Below are 25,237 nucleotides of genomic sequence, written 5' to 3'. Positions count from 1 at the left end.
GTAAGTACTGGTTTAGGCATCTTACAACTACATTGTTCTAAATTATTAGGCAATTTTTGTTTTTGATGATTACTTTTATTATTGAACAACTATATGGCTGTGTGAACACAGTGTGTTTTCACTGCGTTTTTTCCGAAATGGGCCAAAAATTCTATGAAATCCTTATGTCAACTAATTCAATTTGAATCCTGAAGTATTGTGCACACGAACAGTAATTTTCCTTGAGTATTTGTAGTGCACTTTTTTCCGGCAGCATGCCAATTCTTAGTCCAAACTTTTTAGCGTTTTTCACTCATTGATTTTAATTGTCAGTGAAATACGCAGCAAAAATGCATGTATAAAAATGTTTGTGGATTTGCTGAGTTTTTGCTTGCATTTTTAAGGGCTTCCATGTTGATTCCCACACTTTCATCTGTGTAAAGGTGTGGATGGCGGCTTTGATCAGTGGTAATGTTACCATCGATAGATCATGACCTAACACCAAATCCCTAATGCCCTTGTCTCCTATAAAAAAAAAATCAAAAATAATAAACCACCACATACTCTCCTGTTTGCCATAGTCCATGTAATCCAGAGTGTCCTATGGTGATCTCACTTTTTTCTGGAGATGTGATTGCTCTAACCAGCTGCTGGAGATACACTGACAGGAGCATAATGGCTCTTACAAGTGCATAGCGCTGAGCTGCGGTGAGAGGTCACACAAGTTCATCAGCTGATGAGCTTCAGTGATCTCACTTATGACACCTCTGCAATGTGAGAACTTTGAGAACAATACAAAGGTAACATCAACCCCCACAACCATTACCCCCCCTTGCCATCACTAAAGGGTAAGTGGGAAGAGCAAGACTAAGCACCAGATTTGGCACCTCTTATGGATGTGCCTTTTCTGGGGTGGCTGAGAGCTGATGTTTTTAGTCTGGGAGGAGCCAATATCCACGGCACCTTCCCAGGCTATAAATATAACCCTGCAGCTGTCTGCCTACCCTTTTCTGGTTAGATTTTATAGGGTGACCCTAATTTTTTTTGGGGGTTCGCCTGTAAAGTAGCCAGTAATGGCTAAGCCGACAGCTATGAGTTGATATTAAAAGCCTGGGAACCTTTATGGCTATTGGCTCCTTCCCAGAATAATAAGATCAGCCCTCAGCCATCGGCTTTCCTTCTGCTGGTTATGAAAATTATGCAGAAGTCCACGCAAGTTTTTTTGAAACTAACAGTTGCTGTTTGGTTCCGGCATACAGTTCATTCTGTAATGCTCCTACATAGGCTGGTGACAATGAGGGTGTGTGTGTGTATATATGTGTTTATTTAACTCTTTACTTATTGGTTTAATAATGAGGGTGTCTGGCTGACCCCTGTTCATTACTAAACCTAGAGCTTGGTATCAATGGCAGCTGCTAACAGCATGCCTTAATCCCATTTCCCTGATGCTACTGCATCATAATGGAAATTATATTGAACCAAGAAATTACATTACAAAACATTTTTTTAAAATATCTTTATTTAGCTAAAAAAAGGCATTCATTGCTGTGCAAAAGCGCATGCAAAAAAGCATACAGAACCGTGGAAAAAATGGACAAAAAAGGTTAAAAAGCACATTTTTGCTGTCAAGACATGTAGAAAACTTGCAGAAATTTCTGCAAACAAAAACTCAACGTGTGCACATATCCTCATACTGTCAAAAATGTCCATCCACAAAGTTAATAAACCTGAATATTTTAGATAGTAAAAGTAAGATTTTGTCTTTTTTAGGGGAATATCTATGTGTGTGCAATTATTGGGCAACTATTAATGTGCAGAATGATATGAGGTTTCACTGTGCTAATCGGCTCCAATATCTGTGTTATAATTAGTGTTGAGCTTTCCGATACCGCAAGTATCGGGTATCGGGCGATATTTGCCGTATCGGAATTCCGATACCGAGTACCGATACTTTTTTCGTATCGGATACCGGAATCGGAAGTCCAAAATGCAATGAGCCACAAAAGTGGCTCTGATTGGCTGCCGAAATGACGTCATCATGATGCGCTGTCTGTGCGCATCATGATGCGCCGTCAGTTTGGGCCTTCGGGGGGGCTGTGCCGACTGTCCGGGGGTCTGTACCGGCCTGCCGGTGGTCTGTGCAGGCTCCGGTGGTCTGTGCCGGCCTGCCGGGGGGCTGTGCCGGCCTGCCGGTGGTCTGTGCAGGCTCCGGTGGTCTGTGCCGGCCTGCCGGGGGGCTGTGCCAGCCTGCCGGTGGTCTGTGCAGGCTCCGGGGGTCTGTGCAGGCATCGTCCGATGGGACTACAAGTCCCATCGGGCGATGCCTGCTACCATGACAGTGATTGACACATTAGCCAATGATGGGACAGTAGTAGTCCCATCATCCGGCTAATGTGTTGAATGTAAAAAAAAAAAAAAAAAAATTACATGCTACATATATACAACATGCATACTACATATATACTACATGCAACATGCATACTACATACATGCTACATACTACATACATGCTACATACATACTACATATATACTACATGCATGCAACATACATACTACATATATACTACATGCATGCAACATACATACAACATATATACTACATGCATGCAACATGCATACTACATATATACTACATGTAACATACATACTACATATATACTACATGCAACATACATACTACATGCATGCTACATACATACTACATACATGCTACATACATACTACATATATACTACATGCATGCAACATACATACTACATATATACTACATGTAACATACATACTACATATATACTACATGCAACATGCATACTACATACATGCTACATACTACATGCATGCTACATACATGCTACATACTACATACATGCTACATACATGCAACATACATGCTACATACATACTACATACATGCTACATACATACCACATGCATGCAACATGCATACTACATATATACAGCATATATACTACATGCATGCAACATACATATATACTACAGGCAATACATACATATAGACATACAGTACATATAACATAGAGTACATACTTACCGTCACTTGTCACTTTGATCCCCGAAGCCATTGTCACCTGAGGGATAAATATCAAAATAAAAAACACCAATATACTTACCCCGATCCGCAGAAGTCCACGAGGGTCCCACGTCCATCTTGCTTGAATTTCCCACGCAGCAATGGCATAAAGTGAGACTAGGGACTTTTTTTTTTTTAAAGTGGTGGAGGAATACAGTGCGGAAGGATACCTACATTCCGTCATTGTATTCCAGGAGCTGGTAGAGAACGGAAGCATCAGCTGATGCTGCTGTTTTCCACGCAAGATGGACGTGGGACCCTCGTGGACTTCTGCGGATCGGGGTAAGTATATTGGTGTTTTTTTATTTTGATATTTATCCCTCAGGTGACAATGGCTTCGGGGATCAAAGTGACAAGTGACGGTAAGTATGTACTCTATGTCTATATGTATGTATTGTCTGTAGTATATATGTATGTTGCATGCATGTAGTATATATGATGTATGTTGCATGCATGTAGTATATATGTATTATGTATGTAGTATGTATGTAGCATGTATGTAGCATGTATGTAGTATGTAGCATGCATGTAGTATGTAGTATGTATGTAGTATGCATGTTGCATGCATGTAGTATATATGTAGTGAGTATGTTGCATGCATGTAGTATATATGTAGTATGTATGTTGCATGCATGTAGTATATATGTAGTGAGTATGTTGCATGCATGTAGTATATATGTAGTATGCATGTTGCATGCATGTAGTATATATGTAGTGAGTATGTTGCATGCATGTAGTATATATGTAGCATGTATGTAGCATGCATGTAGTATGTAGCATGCATGTAGTATGTAGCATGTATGTAGTATGCTTGTTGCATGTAGTATATATGTAGTATGTATGTTACATGTAGTATATATGTAGTATGCATGTTGCATGCATGTAGTATATATGTAGTAAGTATGTGGCATGCATGTAGTATATATGTAGTATGTATGTTGCATGCATGTAGTATATATGTAGCATGTATGTAGCATGCATGTAGTATGTAGCATGCATGTAGTATGTAGCATGTATGTAGTATGCATGTTGCATGTAGTATATATGTAGTATGTATGTTACATGTAGTATATATGTAGTATGCATGTTGCATGCATGTAGTATATATGTTGTATGTATGTTGCATGCATGTAGTATATATGTAGTATGTATGTTGCATGCATGTAGTATATATGTAGTATGTATGTTGCATGCATGTAGTATGTATGTTGCATGCATGTAGTATATATGTAGTATGTATGTAGCATGTATGTAGCATGCATGTAGTATGTAGCATGTATGTAGCATGCATGTAGTATGCATGTTGCATGTAGTATATATGTAGTATGTATGTTACATGTAGTATATATGTAGTATGCATGTTGTTTGTATGTAGCATGTATGTAGCATGTAATTATTATTATTTTTTTTTTTTTACATTCAACACATTAGCCGGATGATGGGACTACTACTGTCCCATCATTGGCTAATGTGTCAACCACTGTCATGGTATCAGGCATCGCCCGATGGGACTTGTAGTCTCATCGGACGATCCCTGCACAGACCCCCGAAGCCTGCACAGACCACCGGCAGGCCGGCACAGCCCCCCGGCAGGCCGGCACAGACCACCGGAGCCTGCACAGACCACCGGCAGGCCGTCACAGCCCCCCGGCAGGCCGGCACAGACCACCTGAGCCTGCACAGACCCCCTGGCAGGCCGGCACAGCCCCCCGAAAGGCCCGTACAGACCCCAGAGAGGCTGTACAAGGCAAAAATAGGGTTTTTCTTATTCCGATACCGGAAGTCCCATAGACTTGAATGGGACTTCCGGTATCGGAATCGGCGATACCGATACTTTTTTTAAGATCGGCCGATCCATTCCGATCCGATATATTCAAGTATCGGCTGGTATAGCTCAACTCTAGTTATAATTGTTAAAGATTTTCTATAAGCTTTCAATTAAGCATTGTAGCTGTGTATATTTGAACCCACAACCCCAGAGCTGGAAAGCAACAGTGCTAACCACTGAGTCACCAAGCCGGCCTTTGTTCGAGTCACTCAGATCCTCATACTTGCCTATTTTTTCCTGCACCTAGCAAACTTTATTTGCTATCTAATATATCCCATTGCAATGTGACAATCAATTTTCTTTTCACCTGTTAGTAGATTTGCTGCTATGGCTGGTCATTGGATAGATACTGGACAATTTATTAATTATTTTATATATATATATATATATATATATATATATATATATATATATATATAGGGTATGAAACTTAATATATGCATAGTCTCATAAGTGTATTTCATTTTTAATGTTTTGTTTTGCAGAACAGAAAACATTGTTGAGAACATTTTAGCCATATTATTAGCCATCTTCGTGTCATTTTTTGGATTTTCAGTTTTGCAAAAAGATGTCTTTAGAGATATATGGATATTCCAGTTTTGTATTGTCATTGCTAGCTGCCAGTTTTGCCTTCTCAAGGTAAGAATATGTGTATACTGAATATTTTTCTGGATTACGCATGATGCCGTGCATTTGTTTCTTCAGCATGTTCATGGATTTTTATAATCTCCAATCAAATGTATGACACAGTTGTAATAATTCATGTAATACATCTGCAATGAGCATTTTGCTAGGATATGCCATCAACTTCTTTTCATTAAACGCTACGCTGTCGGAATCCCGAAAAATCATAAAACATCTTTTTCATTCATATACACTTGTGCTAAAAAATTTACATACCACAGCAGAATTTTTGCTTTCCTGGCTGTTTTTCAGAGAATATGAATGATAACACCAAAACTTTTTCTCCACTCATGTTTAGTGGTTGGTTGGGTGAAGCCATTTATTGTCAAACTACTGTGATTTCTTTTTAAATTATAATAATGACAACCCAAAACATTCAAATGACACTGATAAAAAGTTCACATACCCCATTTCTTAATACCGTGTATTGCCCACTCTAACATCAATGTCAGCTTGAAGTCTTTTATGATAGTTGTGGTTGAGGTTCTTTATTTTCTCAAATGGTAAAGCTGCCTACTCTTCTTGGCAAAATCCTCCAGTTACTGTAAATCCCTGGGCTGTGTAGCATAAATTGCGCATTTGACATGTCCCAAGAGTTGCTCAATGATATTGAGGTCAGTAGACTGAGATGACCATTCCAGAACCTTCACTTTGTTCTGCTGTAGCCAATGAGAGGTCAACTTGGCCTTGTGTTTTGGATCATTGTCATGTTGGAACATCCAAGTACATCCCATGTGCAGCTTCCGGGCTGATGATTGCAATTTTGCTTCCAGTATTTGCTGATAATGTGCTGCATTCATCTTTCCTTCAACTTTGACCAAGTTTCCTGTGCCTTTGTAGCTCACCCCCCCCCCAAAACATCAGTAATTCACCTCCGTGCTTTAGAGTTGTTGACCTTTCTCCAAATGTAACATTTATGGTTGTGGCCAAAAAGTTCAATTTTGGTCTGATCACTCCAAATTATCTTGCTCCAGAAGTTTTGAAGCTTGTCTCTGTGCTGTTTTGCGTATTGTAGGCATGATACTTTGTGGCGTTTACGCAGTAATGACTTTCTTCTGGCGGCTCGACCATGCAGCTGATAGAGGATTCAGAGACCCTCTAAGATACTACTCTCTCTGGTATACAGAAAAATATAGTTATAATTCATGTCCCTCATATGCAGAGTCATCTAGAAGATACTGTGACACAGAGTCACATGTCATGTGAGTTCACTTAATCTTTAGGTCAACATGACATGCATGTAACAAACCTGTTGATTCCAGACACCCTATTGCCCCTTATTGATCGAGGTAGCTAATAGCAGTTGTCTATATAATTAAACAGATAAAAGCTAATGATTGAAGGAACACCTGTCTCCTCTCAAAGGTTAGGGGGAGATCACATGATGATAAAATATACTTATCGGTGTAATGACCAGCTGACTAATAAACTATGCTGTTAATGATTTTATAACAAGTTCTCACTTGCGCAAGATGAGCTAATGTGTACACCCTCTCCAGTAAGTTATATAACCTGGCTCCATCTCTAATTAAACGTCAGATATTTGTACCCAGAGGTACGTCTCCTGTGTCCATCTCGTCTCATTCTGCTCGAAGCTTATCTGATTTGGCACCTTCCAATATACTAAAGGGTCCGCGGAGACCCCCCAAACCTGACACATCCTATTTTTCTTCAAGTGCCTCCTTATTGTGCATCTTGAAACAGCCACACTGCCAGTTTTCAGAGAGTCCAGTATTTCAGCTAATGTTATTTGTGGATTTCTCTTTGCATCCCGTACAATTTTCCTTGCAGTTGTGGATGAAATTTATGTTGGTCTACCTGACCGTGGTTTTGTTTTTTTACAGAATCCCTGATTTTCCATTTGTTAATCACAGTTTGAACGCTGCTGACTGGCATTATCAATTCCTTGGATTTTTTTTTTTATCCCTTTCCTGTTTTATACAGTTCAGCTACCTTTTCACTTAGATCCATTGACAATTCTTTTGCTTTCCCCATGACTCACAATCCAGAAACATCAGTGGCTGGATGAAAGATATATGAGTCTGTCTGGATCCCAGATACTTACTCAGCTTTTATGCACGCACACTGATTACAAGCAAAAAGGTCACAGGTGAGGATGTTACCTTTAGTAGCGATTCAAACCCATTTGTGTCAACTTCTGTGCATGTTATCATGCCAAAATCACCAGGGTATGTGAACTTTTGATCAAGGTCCTTTGGATGTTTTGGGTTGTCATTATGATTTAAAAAGAGAAAACACAGTAGTTTGACGATAAATGGCTTCACCCAACCACTAACCACTGAAAAAAGGCCAAGAAAGCAAAGATTCTGCTGGGGTATGTAAACTTTTGAGCACAATTTTATTGGTGCTTGTGCTAATTTGTGTACACTTTGACAGCTCTGCATTCCCTTCATTCTTAGTTCAGAATCACTAATCAGAAAGTGACAGCTAATCAAAGAGTTATGACATCAAGATATGGGAAGCCCCCCTTTAAAATACTATTTCTGATCAATACATCAAATTGGAGTGGAATCCACAAATTAACAGACTTATATTGTGAAAAAACATTAGCAATCTTGGATTTAAATAGCTATATGATTTCATGCTAGCATAAACTTTCATGCAGAGCGTGTAAAAATCTACTGGAAAAAGTCTAAACATAGTTTATAATAGGCACCGCAAGTAGAACAAAAGATCCGATTCCTCAAAGATTTTAAATGCTTCAAAAAGTCACAATGTTTTGGGCCTACTCGATGCTGCTTCCACAATTTTGTGACTTTTGACATTTTCACGCTAGCTCCAACAAATTGGACATAATTGACGCATGCTGGGGTGTCAAAACTACTTCTCATCAATATTCCTGATGAGCGGCGGAGTTCACTATGCCACAAATCTTACACAGTATCCAAATGGTGTTAGATTGGTGGCTTGGTGCACACAGAGGCACTTTTTGGCCTCTTTATGAATCAGGAGCAGCTGGCTCCAGCATGCCCCCATATCAAAATCGGCATCAATAACGCCTGTCTTGATGAGTGGTGGCCAAAATGTTTAATCACAAAACAAGTTCATTATGTATGTGATTTCAATTGTCAAAATCTATGAGAAAATCCAAATGTAACATTGGCTATTTTTTATCTTTTGCCTGCACAGCCTTTTTTTATTAAGTTGCAACGTATCTTGAGATAAAAGGTTAGGAATTGAATAATTTTGCAATCAATTTTGAGGTTCTCTGTAAATTAGTAAGTTATACCCTGGCTGACACCCTGCTGCATTGGCCATGATCAGTGTTAGCCTCACTTGTGGCTGTTTTACCCCCTACATGCTGTTGTCAATCATGTCAGCTGTATCTAGATGATTAAGAGAGAGAAGGGGCTCACTCTTTAACCCACTAAACAACCCACGAAGGTGGAGTCATGATAGTTGCCTTTGCAACTCTAAGTCAAGTAATAGTTTTGGAGTGTGGTGACCTATTAGTCCTTGGGATAAGCAGGCTCTTAAAAATTGGATTGCATTCAGACCAATGTTATTCTATTATTGTGTATTCATCTGCGTTTTTGTTCCAGCATGGATTGGATCTTGATTGGACTGGAAAAAAGTTGCAGAATGCTGCGATTGTAATCGTAAATCGGATAGCCCCCCGCAATATAAGTCAATGGGTGTGAGAAAAAAAATCGCACAGCACTCGGACCAGGCGAGTGCTGTCTGATGTTTACACACTGATCTCCTTTGATAAGCCTGCAATTCATCTGCCACGTACAGTAAAAGCAAGAGTGACAGGTTAGAATAGAAATACACATAGAATAGATAGATATATAGATATCAGTGACACACACATATATATGTATGTGTTTATATTACATAGATAGATAGAAGAAAAGCCAGCAATTCATCTGCCACGTACAGTAAAATCACAAAGTGACAGTTTAATATAGAATATATTTATCCACATAGAATAGACAGATATATAGATATCAGTGACACAGACATATATGTTATGAACTGATCACCGAGGAGGATGGCAGGAATAGGCTAGGCCACCAGGAAACCCGAAAGGTTCGTAACTTAGCGGATTGCAGACCCCTAATCCTAACAACACAACTAGCAGTAGCCGTGGGGCATACCTACGATGCCCTAGATGCCTCGGTACAGCCGGAGAGCTAACTAAGCCTAAAGCAAGAAAGGTGAAATCTAAACTGCCCCGGAGTAGAACCCCAAAGGAATAGATAGCCCCCAAACATATATTGACGGTGAGACAAGATGAGACACAAATGCAGGCAGAAAATAGACTGAGCAAATGATGGCGCCCAAACTGACTAGATAGGCTAGAAAAGGAAAGACACTGTCTGCAATCACGCAAAACCCTAAAAAATTCAACACGTCTGATGTACAAAAAAAACACTGAGGTCTCACGACCACTCCCTCACTATATCAGCATTCTGGTATGAACTGGCAGCAAAGCAAAAGAGACTAATATAACAGGGGACTGAACAAACTGACACAAGCTGTAACATATGGAGCGGGGTCCAGCACTGCCCCAGCAAAGCAGAAAGAGGCAAAACCAAATCAGATGCAAAGGATTAGCAAATGAACAACTTAACTGAAAAATGCAGGATCAGGCATTAGACAGCAGACCTCAGAATGCACAGGAAAAAACTAATCACCAGCAGCCACTGAAGGAAGCCTGCTCACTTAAATACTCCAGTCAGTAACCCCTGATTTCCAATCATCATCGTCAGGTGGCAGACTTCTGCCAGCTCCACTACCCACAGTATCCACCAGAGGTAGCCCCGACTCAGAAGTTAAATCGAGAGAGTTCACAACACATATATTTGTATTTATATTACATAGATAGATAGAAGACAAGCCGGCAATTCAGCAGCCGCATAGTGTACAATCACAGCAGGAGCAGACAGGATAAAATAGATGGAATACATGCAGTAAATACATATAGAATACATAGATATATAGGTGTCAGTGACAGACACTTCTCAGTGTCTCTGCTGGATGACAGGTTATGTGGTCGTATCATGCAACCGTGCAGCCTGCCAACTAGATGTACAAAGAAACTCCAAAGATACATGCTTTAGATCAAGACACCAGCGTGCCGAATATTCTCATAAGTATTAATGCAAAAAAGACTCATGAACATATGAAAAATGGAGTCACCAATTGCTGCATAAATAGACATAATTTTATTAATTACATAAGGACATATATTGGGACGAGACAAACTTCATAAAATAGTCACATAATGACTGCAAAATGATGGGAGAATAATGACCATTACCCGGAAAAGAAAGGCCGGTATAGCCCTATTGTCAGTAACCCCTGGGTAGAGGCATGCTGAGGCTGGTCAGATTGCCAGATGGATAGGCGACATGCAACCAGAAATAACAATTACATATTGACCACCAGAAAGCAAAGAAAGGCGAGGCTCAGCACACAAATGTACAGCTGGTAGCCACCGAAGGGGCACACAAAATAGCAATGTTGAAAAATTCCCTGGTAAAAAAGAGGCTTGTCCGCACCACCCCCAGAAAAATCATGAAACAACATTAGCCAAAGAATAAATTACCCATTGTATAGGATGTAGGGGAACACTGGCCACCCCGACGTACGTTTCATGCAGGTGATATTTGCTTCTTCAGGGAGAGTCAATACAGAAAATACATATAGAATACATAGATATGTAGATGTCAGTGACACACTGCTCAGTGTCTCTGCAGGATGACAGGCTGTATGGTCGTATCATGCAACCGTGCAGCCTGCCAACTAGATGTAGCAGAGCTGTTGTGGGACAAATGGATTATCATCTTCTCTGCCGACAGGTGAGGAATATTGTTGTTTGTTATTTTAATTATTTTCAGGGGACAATGGTGTCTCTGGAATGGGCAAGGCTGTAAGTATGGTTTAATTAAGGTTTCTTTATAGGATTCTATGTCATTCTTTCAATTAAAGGGCTATGGGATTGATGTCACCTGACAATACAAAGGTGACATCAACGCCTCCAAATATTACCCCACTTGCCACCACTACAGGGCAAGAGGGAATAGCAAGGCTAAGTGCCAGAATTGACACATCTTATAGATGAGCCTTTTCTGAGATGGCTGAGAGCTGATGTTTTTAGCTTTGGGGGGCAATATCCATGACCCTTACCTAGGCTATTAATATCAGCCCACAGCTGTCTACATAGCTTTGCTGGTTATTAATTATAGGGGGACCCTACATTTTTTTGGGTGGTCATCTGTATTCATAGCCAGTAAAGGCTAAGTATACAGCTGTGGGTTGATATTAATAGCCTGGGAAGCTCTATGGGTATTACCCACTTCCCAGGCTATAAACATCTTCCCCCAGCCGTCGGCTTTTCCTCTGCTGGTTAAGAAAATCGCATCATGTTTTTAAAAAACTATTAAATATGTGTACATCTATCTATTCTATGTGTGTAAACTGTATGTAATCCATATATTCTATCTATATCTGTATGTAATCTATCTATTCTATCTGTAGGATTCTGCTGTGAATTTATTGTACACGGCTGCTGAATAGCTGGCTTTTCTTCTATCAATCTATCTATTATCTACTTTAAAATATTTTTGTAGTAATGCAATTATTTTCCCGCGCTTTTACTGAATTTTACAGACTATTTCTGATTTTAAGAAAAAATGCTTGTGCTTCCCATCACGAATCCAAATGTGCCTATTTGTGCCGAATTTATGTTTGGCGATCATTTGCCGAACAAATTCGTTCATTATACTCCTTGACACTGCATACATGTTTACTCCAGTTCATCCAGTGAGAGAAAAAGGCAGAGAGAGAGACAGAGAGTTATCTGTATATAAACCGACCCGCCTCAAAGGAACACGCCAGGCACAGACACACTGTGTTCTTTCCTTTAAAAGGTAACCTGTCACCTGCCTATTAAAGTAAAAGAGCCACCTTCAGCAGCACTAAGGCTGCATTCTGTGAAGGTGGCTCTTAAATTTATTATCCCTAGGAACGCTGAAATAATGAGTTTAATAAATTTCCTGCCATACCTCTACTGAGTCAGGGAGGTATGTTTTCTCCCCCTCCAACTGTGTCCCACTTGTTGTTGATTCTTCACCAAAAATGTACATTTGGTATCTTTATGTTAAAAGCATGATATGTGGGAAAAGATTGAAATGTTCCAGGGGGTCGAATACTTTTGCAAGGCACTGTATACTTACCCCCTCCTGGTACGGTATCTGCAGCCCCCTGCTTCTCCCATGGTCTCTGGTGCCTGTGTTCAGCGGTCACATGGTACAGCTCATTAAAGTTATGAATATGCACATATTCATGACTTTAATGAGCAGTACCACGTGACCTCTGAAGGGAGCAAGAGCTGCGGCGCTGGAGACCATGGGAGAAGCAGGGGCTGCAGAGACACACCAGGAGGGGTTAAATATGACGTTGGGGACAGGGGAAGCCATGCTATATTCACCTGTCCCTGTTCCACCGCTGCACGTCGCTCTGTCTTCCGCATCTTCTGGCTGTGGCGTTCAGGTCAGAGGGCGCGATGACATGGTTATTGCATGCCCTCTGCCTGAACTTTCACTGACAGAAGACTCGGAAGACAGAGCGGCATGCCAGGAGGGGGTGAGTATGATGGTGGGGACAGGGGGAACCATTTTATATTCACCTTTCCCTGTCCCACCTCTGCTCACCGCTCTGTCCTCCGCATCCTCTGGCTGTGACCTTCAGGTCAGAGGGCACGATGACATGGTTAGTGCATGCCGTCTGCCTGAACAGTCACTGACAGAGAACTCGGAAGACAGAGCAGCGTGGGGGTGGACCGCGGACAGGTGAATATCACCAGTGCTGGGGCCTGAGCCAGCGGTGACACTGGCACCTGCCCCCCATAGCGCGCCGGTGTCCCTGCCTGCTCAAGACACTAGCAACTGGCCCCCAGCGATAAGAGGTATGTCTCTTTTTTTATTTGCAGCAGCATATGGGGCATATTATTCTATGGAGCATCTTATAGGGCAATAACCTTTATGGAGCATTATATGGGGCATAATCTATGGAGCATCTTATGGGGCCATAACCTTTATTGAGCAGCATATGGGGCCATTATTAACCTTTGTGCAGCATTATATGGGGCATATTTTGTATAGAGCATCTTATGGGGCCATTATGGACTGTATGGAGCATTATATGGGGCTCCTGATTAAATATGGATATTCAAAAACATTTAGCCTACTGATGTCTCAATTAATTTTACTTTTATTGGTATCTATTTTTATTTTTGAAATGTAACAGTAGCTGCTGCATTCTCCACCCTAGGCTTATACTCAAGTCAATACGTTTTCCCAGTTTTTTGTGGCAAAATTGGGGGGTTGGCTCTTACTCGGGTCGGCTTATACTTGAGTATATACAGTAATAGTGGTGGTGACCAGGTGATGGGAACCTAAAATTAGGTTACTGCCATTAAACCCAGAAGATTTGGCAAGTGTGCAGTGAGCAATCACATGACTCTCTGCATTTCATCCATTTGTCATCTCTGAATGAAACCCCATCCTCCCTTCCCCTGGATGTGTTTGTACTGCATATGTCAGGCGCGCACAGTACAGACTTAATTGAAGTAAAGAAGATCATGGTATATGTTTGCAGGGCTAATCAGTGATCATTAGTGTTGAGCGATACCATCCGATACCCTAAAATATCGGATCGGATGGTATCGGCCCGATACGAAAAAAGTATCGGGTATCGCCGATTCCGATACCGGAAGTCCCATTCAAGTCTATGGGACTTCCGGTATCGGAATAAGAAAAACCCTTTTCTGTCCTTGTACAGCCTCTCGGGGGTGTGTACGGACCTTCCGGGGGTCTGTGCCGACTGCCCGGGGGTCTGTGCGGACTGCCGGGGGTCTGTACCGGCCTGCCGGGGGGCTGTGCCGGCCTACCGGTGGTCTGTGCCGACTGTCCGCGGGTCTGTGCAGGCTGCGGGGGTCTGTGCAGGCATCGTCCGATGGGACTACAAGTCCCATCGGGCGATGCCTGCTACCATGACGGTGATTGACACATTAGCCAATGATGGGACAGTAGTAGTCCCATCATCCGGCTAATGTGTTGAATGTAAAAAAAATAAATAAATACATACTACATACATACTACATGCTACATACATACTACATATATACTACATGCATGCAACATGCATACATACAACATATATACTACATGCATGCAACATGCATACTACATATATACTACATGCATGCAACATACATACTACATATATACTACATGCATGCAACATACATACATACAACATATATACTACATGCATGCAACATGCATACTACATATATACTACATGCATGCAACATACATACTACATATATACCACATGCATGCAACATGCATACTACATATATACTACATATATACTACATGCAACATGCATACTACATATATACCACATGCATGCAACATGCATACTACATATATACTACATGCATGCAACATACATATATACTACATATAAACTCACTGGCCACTTTATTAGGTACACCTGTCCAACTGTGTGTTAAGACTTAATTTCTAATCAGCCAATCACATGGCGGCAACTCAGTGCATTTAGGCATGTAGACATGGTCAAGACAATCTCCTGCAGTTCAAACCGAGCATCAGTATGGGGAAGAAAGGTGATTTGAGTGCCTTTGAACGTGGCATGATTGTTGGTGCCAGAAGGGCTGGTCTGAGTATTTCAGAAACTGCTGATCTACTGGGATTTTCACGCACAACCATCTCTAGGGTTTACAGAGAATGGTCCGAAAACGAAAAAAAATCCAGTGAGCGGCAGTTCTGTGGCCGGAAATGCCTTGTTGATGCCAGAGGTCAGAGGAGAATGGGCATACTGGTTCGAGCTGATAGAAAGGCAACAGTGACTCAAATTGCCACCCGTTACAACCAAGGTAGGCAGAAGAGCATCTCTGAACGCACAGTGCGTCGAACTTTGAGGCAGATGGGCTACAGCAGCAGAAGACCACACTGGGTACCACTCCTCTCAGCTAAGAACAGGCATCTGATGGCTACTTTCAGCAGGATAATGCGCCATGTCATAAAGCTCGAATCATCTCAGATTGGTTTCTTGAACATGACAATGAGTTCACTGTACTCAAATGGCCTCCTCAGTCACCAGATCTCAATCCAATAGAGCATCTTTGGGATGTGGTGGAACGGGAGATTCGCATCAGGGATGTGCAGCCGACAAATCTGCGCCAACTGTGTGATGCCATCATGTCAATATGGTCCAAAATCTCTGAGGAATGCTTCCAGCACCTTGTTGAATCTCTGCCACGAAGAATTGAGGCAGTTCTGAAGGCAAAAGGGGGTCCAACCCGTTACTAGCATGGTGTACCTAATAAAGTGGCCAGTGAGTGTATACTACATGCAACATGCATACTACATATATACTACATACATGCAACATGCATACTACATATATACCACATATATACTACATGCATACTACATATATACCACATATATACTACTTGCATGCAACATACATACATGCAACATACACTGTGTTCCAAATTATTATGCAAATGATATTTTTCTATGATTTTCCTAAATAGTCGGTGCAAATGACAGTCAGTCTAATAAAAGTCATCACCTGTTAGAGTATACATCAAATTTTATTGAAGAAACCTCCCAATGATAACAGTATAATCTCCAAAATGAATAAAAACTCAAATTGCACTGTTCCAAATTATTAGGCACAGTAGAATTTCTAAACATTTGATATGTTGTAAAGAACTGAAAATGTTCATTTGTGGAATTTGTAGCATTAGGAGGTCACATTCACCGAACAAAAAAGCTATTTAACTCCAAAACATCCTAACAGGCCAAGTTACATATTAACATAGGAACCCTTCTTTGATACCACCTTCACAATTCTTGCATCCATTGAACTTGTGAGTTTTTGGAGAGTTTCTGCTTGTATTTCTTTGCATGAAGTCAGAATAGCCTCCCAGAGCTGCTGTTTTGATGTGAACTGCCTTCCACCCTCATAGATCTTTTGCTTGATGATACTCCAAAGGTTCTCTATAGGGTCGAGGTCAGGGGAAGATGGTGGCCACACCATGATTTTATCTCCTTTTTTGCCTATAGCAGCCAATGACTCAGAGGTATTCTTTGCAGCATGAGATGGTGCATTGTCATGCATGAAAATGATTTTGCTCCTGAAGGCACGTTTCTGCTTTTTATACCATGGAAGACAGCTGTCAGTCAGAAACTCGATATACTTTGCAGAGGTCATTTTCACACCTTCAGGAACCTTAAAGAGCCCTACCAGCTGTTTCCCCATTATTCCGGCCCAAAACATGACTCCTCCACCTCTTTGCTGATGTCGCAGCCTTGTTGGGACATAGTGGCCATCCACCAACCATCCACTACTACATACATCTGGACCATCCAGGGTTGCTCGACACTCATCAGTAAACAAGACTGTTTGAAAATTAGTCTTCATGTATGTCTGGGCCCACTGCTACCATTTCTGCTTGTGAACACTGTTTAGGGGTGGCTGAATAGTAGATTTATGCACCACAGCAAGCCTTTGAAGGATCCTACACCTTGAGGTTCGAGGGACTCCAGAGGCACCAGCAGCTTTAAATATCTGTTTGCTGGTTTGTAATGGCTTTTAGCAGCCGCTCTATTAATCCGATGAACTTGCCTGGCAGAAACCTTCCTCATTCTGCCTTTATCAGCACAAACATGGTCTGTGCTCAGAATCAACCACAATCTCTTAACAGTGCGATGATCACGTTTAAATTTTTGGGAAATATCTAATGTTTTCATCTCTTGACCAAGGCATTGCACTATTTGATGCTTTTCAGCAGCAGAGAGGTCCTTTTTCTTTCCTAAATTCCTTGAAACCTGTGCCCTGCTTAATAATGTGGAACAACATTCTTAAGTAGTTTTCCTTTAATTGGGCTCACCTGGTAAACTAATTATCACAGGCATTTGAGATTGATTTCAGTGATCCAAAGAGCCCTGATACACAATACCATCTATGAGTTTATTTGAAAAACAAAAAATTACATCTTTATGACACTTAAATCCAATTTGCATAATAATTTGGAACACAGTGTATATACTACATGCATGCAACATGCATACTACATATTTACCACATATATACTACATGCATGCAACATACATATATACTACATGCAACATGCATACTACATATATACTACATGCATGCAACATACATACATGCTACATATATACCACATGCATGCAACTTGCATACTACATATATACCACATATATACTACATGCATACTACATATATACCACATGCTTGCAACATACATATATACAACATATATACTACATGCATGCAACATACATATATACGACATATATACTACATGCAACATACATACTACATATATACTACATGCATGCAACATACATATATACTACATGCAAACTACATATATACCACATTCATGCAACATACATATATACAACATATATTACATATATACTACATGCATGCAACATACATACTACATTTATACCACATGCATGCAACATGCATACTACATATATACTACATGCATGCAACATACATATATACTACATACAATATATTCATACAATACATACATATAGACATACAGTACATATAACATAGAGTACATACTCACCATCACTTGTCACTTTGTTCCCCGAAGCCATTGTCATCTGTGGAATAAATATTAAAATAACAAACCACCAATATACTTACCCCTGATCCACAGAAGTCCACGAGTGTCCCACGACGATCTTGCGTGGAGAACAGCAGCATCAGCTGATGCTACCGTTCTCTATGGGCTCCAGGAATCCAATGACGGGAGGTAGGTATCCCTCCGCACTGTATTCCTCCGCCACTGTAAAAAAAAGTCCCTAGTCTCACTTTATGGCATTGCTGTGTGAGAAATTTCCCACGCAGCTTTTGCCATAAAGTGAGACTAGGGACTTTTTTTTTATTGTGTGTAGTATATATGTATGTTGCATGCATGTAGTATATATGTAGTATGCATGTTGCATGCATGTGGTATATATGTAGTATGTATGTATGTTGCATGCATGTAGTTTATATGTGGTATATATGTAGTATGCATGTTGCATGCATGTAGTATATATGTTGTATGTATGTTGCATGCATGTAGTATATATGTGGTATATATGTAGTATGCATGTTGCATGCATGTAGTATATATGTTGTATATATGTATGTTGCATGCATGTAGTATGCATGTTGCATGCATGTAGTATATATGTTGTGTATATATATATATGTTGCATGCATGTGGTATATATGTAGTATATATAGTATATATGTGGTATATATGTAGTATGTATGTTGCATGCATGTAGTATATATGTAGTATGCATGTTGCATGCATGTAGTATATATGTAGTATGTATGTTGCATGTAGTATATATGTAGTATATATGTATGTTGCATGCATGTAGTATATACACTGTGTTCCAAATTATTATGCAAATTATATTTTTCTCTGATTTTCCTAAATAGTCGGTACAAATGACAGTCAGTCTAATAAAAGTCATCACCGGTTAGAGTATACATCAAATTTTATTGAAGAAACCTCCCAATAATAACAGTATAATCTCCAAAATAAATAAAAACTCAAATTGCACTGTTCCAAATTATTAGGCACAGTAGAATTTCTAAACATTTGATATGTTTTAAAGAACTGAAAATGCTCATTTGTGGAATTTGCAGCATTAGGAGGTCACATTCACTGAACAAAAAGGATATTTTGGAGTTAAATAGCTTAACAGGCCAAGTTACATGTTAACATAGGAACCCTTCTTTGACATCACATTCACAATTCTTGCATCCATTGAAATTGTGAGTTTTTGGAGATTTTCTGCTTGGATTTCTTTGCATGAAGTCAGAATAGACTCCCAGAGTTGCTGTTTTGATGTGAACTGCCTTCCACCCTCATAGATCTTTCGCTTGATGATACTCCAAAGGTTCTCTATAGGGTTGAGGTCAGGGGAAGATGGTGGCCACACCATGATTTTATCTCCTTTTATGCCCATAGCAGCCAATGACTCAGAGGTATTCTTTGCAGCATGAGATGGTGCATTGTCATGCATGAAGATGATTTTGCTCCTGAAGGCACGTTTCTGCTTTTTATACCATGGAAGAAATTTGTCAGTCAGAAACTCTATATACTTTGCAGAGGTCATTTTCACACCTTCAGGAACCTTAAAGAGCCCTACCAGCTGTTTCCCCATGATTCCGGCCCAAAACATGACTCCTCCACCTCCTTGCTGACGTCGCAGCCTTGTTGGGACATAGTGGCCATCCCCCAACCATCCACTACTCCATCCATCTGGACCATCCAGGGTTGCTCGACACTCATCAGTAAACAAGACTGTTTGAAAATTAGTCTTCATGTATGTCTGGGCCCACTGCAACCATTTCTGCTTGTGAACACTGTTTAGGGGTGGCCGAATAGTAGATTTATGCACCACAGCAAGCCTTTGAAGGATCCTACACCTTGAGGTTCGAGGTATTCCAGAGGCACCAGCAGCTTTAAATATCTGTTTGCTGGTTTGTAAGGGCTTTTTAGCAGCTGCTCTCTTAATCCAATGAACTTGCCTGGCAGAAACCTTCCTCATTCCGCCTTTATCAGCACAAACATGTCTGTGCTCAGAATCAACCACAAATCTCTTAACAGTACAATGATCACGTTTAAATTTTTGGGAAATATCTAATGTTTTCATCTCTTGACCAAGGCATTGCACTGTTTGATGCTTTTCAGCAGCAGAGAGATCCTTTTTATTTCCTAAATTCCTTGAAACCTGTGCCCTGCTTAGTAATGTGGAACATCATTCTTAAGTAGTTTTCCTTTAATTGAGCTCACCTGGTAAACTAATTATCACAGACATTTGAGATTGATTTCAGTGATCCAAAGAGCCCTGATACACAATACCATCTATGAGTTTATTTGAAAAACAAAAAATAACATCTTTATGACACTTAAATCCAATTTGCATAATAATTTGGAACACAGTGTATGTGGTATATATGTAGTATGCATGTTGCATGCATGTAGTATATATGTATGTTGCATGCATGTAGTATATATGTTGTATATATATGTATGTTGCATGCATGTGGTATATATGTAGTATGCATGTAGTATATATGTGATATATATGTAGAATGTATGTATGCTGCATGCATGCATGTAGTATATATGTAGTATGCATGTTGCATGCATGTATTATATATGTAGTTTGTATGTTGCATGTAGTATATATGTATGTTGCATGCATGTAGTATATATGTAGTATGCATGTTGCATGCATGTAGTATATATGTATGTTGCATGCATGTGGTATACAGTGGGGCAAAAAAGTATTTAGTCAGTCAGCAATAGTGCAAGTTCCACCACTTAAAAAGATGAGAGGCGTCTGTAATTTACATCATAGGTAGACCTCAACTATGGGAGACAAACTGAGAAAAAAAAATCCAGAAAATCACATTGTCTGTTTTTTTTTCATTTTATTTGCATATTATGGTGGAAAATAAGTATTTGGTCAGAAACAAGCAATCAAGATTTCTGTCTCTCACAGACCTGTAACTTCTTCTTTAAGAGTCTCCTCTTTCCTCCACTCATTACCTGTAGTAATGGCACCTGTTTAAACTTGTTATCAGTATAAAAAGACACCTGTGCACACCCTCAAATAGTCTGACTCCAAACTCCACTATGGTGAAGACCAAAGAGCTGTCAAAGGACACCAGAAACAAAATTGTAGCCCTGCACCAGACTGGGAAGACTGAATCTGCAATAGCCAACCAGCTTGGAGTGAAGAAATCAACTGTGGGAGCAATAATTAGAAAATGGAATACATACAAGACCACTGATAATCTCCCTCGATCTGGTGCTCCACGCAAAATCCCACCCCGTGGGGTCAGAATGATCACAAGAACGGTGAGCAAAAATCCCAGAACCACGCGGGGGGACCTAGTGAATGAACTGCAGAGAGCTGGGACCAATGTAACAAGGCCTACCATAAGTAACACACTACGCCACCATGGACTCAGATCCTGCAGTGCCAGACGTGTCCCACTGCTTAAGCCTGTACATGTCCGGGCCCGTCTGAAGTTTGCTAGAGAGCATTTGGATGATCCAGAGGAGTTTTGGGAGAATGTCCTATGGTCTGATGAAACCAAGCTGGAACTGTTTGGTAGAAACACAACTTGTCATGTTTGGAGGAAAAAGAATACTGAGTTGCATCCATCAAACACCATACCTACTGTAAAGCATGGTGGTGGAAACATCATGCTTTGGGGCTGTTTCTCTGCAAAGGGGCCAGGACGACTGATCCGGGTACATGAAAGAATGAATGGGGCCATGTATCGTGAGATTTTGAGTGCAAACCTCCTTCCATCAGCAAGGGCATTGAATATGAAACGTGGCTGGGTCTTTCAACATGACAATGATCCAAAGCACACCGCCAGGGCAACGAAGGAGTGGCTTCGTAAGAAGCATTTCAAGGTCCTGGAGTGGCCTAGCCAGTCTCCAGATCTCAACCCTATAGAAAACCTTTGGAGGGAGTTGAAAGTCCGTGTTGCCAAGCGAAAAGCCAAAAACATCACTGCTCTAGAGGAGATCTGCATGGAGGAATGGGCCAACATACCAACAACAGTGTGTGGCAACCTTGTGAAGACTTACAGAAAACGTTTGACCTCTGTCATTGCCAACAAAGGATATATCACAAAGTATTGAGATGAAATTTTGTTTCTGACCAAATACTTATTTTCCACCATAATATGCAAATAAAATGAAAAAAAAACAGACAATGTGATTTTCTGGATTTTTTTTTCTCAGTTTGTCTCCCATAGTTGAGGTCTACCTATGATGTAAATTACAGACGCCTCTCATCTTTTTAAGTGGTGGAACTTGCACTATTGCTGACTGACTAAATACTTTTTTTCCCCACTGTATATGTAGTATGCATGTAGTATATATGTAGTATGTATGTTGCATGCATGTAGTATGTATGTTGCATGTAGTATATATGTATGTTGCATGCATGTAGTATATATGTAGCATGTATGTTGCATGTAGTATATATGTATGTTGCATGCATGTAGTATATATGTTGTATATATGTATGTTGCATGCATGTGGTATATATGTAGTATGCATGTAGTATATATGTGGTATATATTTAGTATGCATGTTGCATGCATGTGGTATATATGTAGTATGTATGTTGCAGGCATGTAGTATATATGTAGTATGCATGTTGCATGTAGTATATATGTATGTTGCCTGCATGTAGTATATATGTGGTATATATGTAGTATGCATGTTGCATGCATGTGGTATATGTGTAGTATGTATGTATGTTGCATGCATGTAGTATATATGTAGTATGTATGTAGCATGTATGTAGTATGTATGTAGCATGTATGTTGCATGTAGTATATATGTATGTTGCATGCATGTAGTATATATGTTGTATATATGTATGTTGCATGCATGTGGTATATATGTAGTATGCATGTTGCATGCATGTGGTATATATGTAGTATGTATGTTGCAGGCATGTAGTATATATGTAGTATGCATGTTGTATGTAGTATATATGTTGCATGCATGTAGTATATATGTGGTATATATGTAGTATGCATGTTGCATGCATGTGGTATATGTGTAGTATGTATGTATGTTGCATGCATGCAGTATATGTAGTATGTATGTAGCATGTATGTAGTATGTATGTTGTATGTAGTATATATGTATGTTGCATGCATGTAGTATATATGTGGTAAATATGTAGTATGCATGTTGCATGCATGTTGTATATATGTTGTATGTATGTTGCATGCATGTAGTATATATGTAGTATGCATGTAGCATGTATGTAGTATGTATGTTGCATGTGTGTAGCATGTATGTAGTATGTATGTAGCATGTAGTATGTATGTAGTATGTATTTTTTTTTCACATTCAACACATTAGCCGGATGATGGGACTACTACTGTCCCATCATTGGCTAATGTGTCAATCACCGTCATGGTAGCAGGCATCGCCTGATGGGACTTGTAGTCCCATCGGACGATGCCTGCACAGACCCCCGCAGCCTGCACAGACCCCCGGACAGTCGGCACAGACCACCGGCAGGCCGGCACAGCCCCCTGGCACGCCGGTACAGACCCCCGGGCAGTCGGCACAGACCCCCGGGCAGTCGGCACAGACCCCCGGCAGGCCGGCACAGACCCCCGGCAGGCCGGTACAGACCCCTGGCAGTCGGCACAGACCCCCGGGCAGTCAGCACAGACCCCCGGCAGGCCGGTAGAGACCCCCGGCAGGCCGGTAGAGACCCCCGGGCAGGCCGGTACAGACCCCCGGGCAGTCGGCACAGACCCCCCGGAAGGCCCGAACTGACGGCGCATCATGATGCGCACAGACCGCGCATCATGATGACATCATTTCGGCAGCCAATCAGAGCCACAATAGTGGCTCATTGCATTATGGGAACTTCCGATTCCGATATCCGATATTGAAAAAATATCGGTATCGGAATTCCGATACAGCGAATATCGGCCGATACCCGATATTTGCAGTGTTGGAATGCTCAACACTAGTGATCATACATTTCATATAATAGATAGATGATTCTTATAGATTCACTCCATCAATGTTGACAATTATCTAAGACTAATGGGATGTTTTTCTTTGCTTTCATTCTTAGAGTGTGCAGCCAGATCCAGCATCACCAGTTCATGTAAGTTGGAGACTGTAGAGAAATTGTATTTTGTCATGTGAACTACATCTTCAGTAACCATACTTTTATATGATCATGTTAAATGGGTTGTCCAATAATGGACAATCACTTTAAATAAAAAGTAAATAATATTTCCGCAAATTAAAGTTTAAATCATTTTTATAACATGCACTATTGGCATTTTAGTAAATCTAGGTAATATAAGTAATTTACACAAAAAGCCTACCTATAAGTTTTTGTTTTCTTAAAAGTCCACAAAACAAGTTGGAGTGCAACATTTTACCATAAATTAACAAAGGTTTTAGCTGCATGTTTATGTGCATGTTTTTTCCAATTACAAATATTAATGACTATTTAAAGAAAGTACAGTTTTTTCAGTGCATTAAGGCTGGCCAAATATTTAAGTGCATCTTCCCACCTGCTTGTTTTCCCTCTATCTCCCCTCCCCTCCTTTTTGGATTCACAGCTCTGACTTCCTAGAGCCAAAGAGCAGAGATAGATGGAAACAAGCAGGTGGGAATGTGTATATGAATGACTGTTCCCACCATGAAGCACCGAGCGCTTGCACTTGGTTTCAGCAGTCATTCTGTGCTGACAGTCCCTTTAATATGAAAGTGATAGTCTGTTACTTTTATACATTATTGATGGCCAATATAGAATAGATCATCAATATCTGATCAGCGGTGGTGTGTCACCTGGGACCACCACAGTTGGATGTGATCAGTTGCAGAGCAGAAAAGAATAGCTCTGTCAACTCTTCAGTGGCCACAGACGCACGCAAACACATACACCTCCATTAGAATGAATAAGGATGTGTCTGCAGTACTCTGCTATGGCCAATATACAGTTGATGGAG

At 40.4% G+C, this 25,237-nt stretch overlaps 1 protein-coding gene across 1 annotated transcript in view; it reads left to right on the top strand.

The window, feature by feature from the left end:
- Window positions 1-25,237, top strand: part of LOC141054931 (pecanex-like protein 2) — a 2,173,030-nt gene that overhangs the window by 655,617 nt on the left and 1,492,176 nt on the right. The window contains exons 10-11 of the mRNA XM_073551818.1: window positions 5,386-5,539; window positions 24,349-24,381. Coding sequence (XP_073407919.1) covers window positions 5,386-5,539; window positions 24,349-24,381 — 187 coding nt within the window. The remainder of the gene's footprint in view (window positions 1-5,385; window positions 5,540-24,348; window positions 24,382-25,237) is intronic.

This window comes from Dendrobates tinctorius, unplaced genomic scaffold (assembly GCF_039654945.1).
Source record: "Dendrobates tinctorius isolate UK_male_01 unplaced genomic scaffold, ASM3965494v1 ptg000181l, whole genome shotgun sequence".
NCBI lineage: Eukaryota > Metazoa > Chordata > Amphibia > Anura > Dendrobatidae > Dendrobates > Dendrobates tinctorius.
The sequence above is the reverse complement of the archived record's forward strand: the minus strand, read 5'-3'. Positions and strand labels throughout refer to the sequence as shown.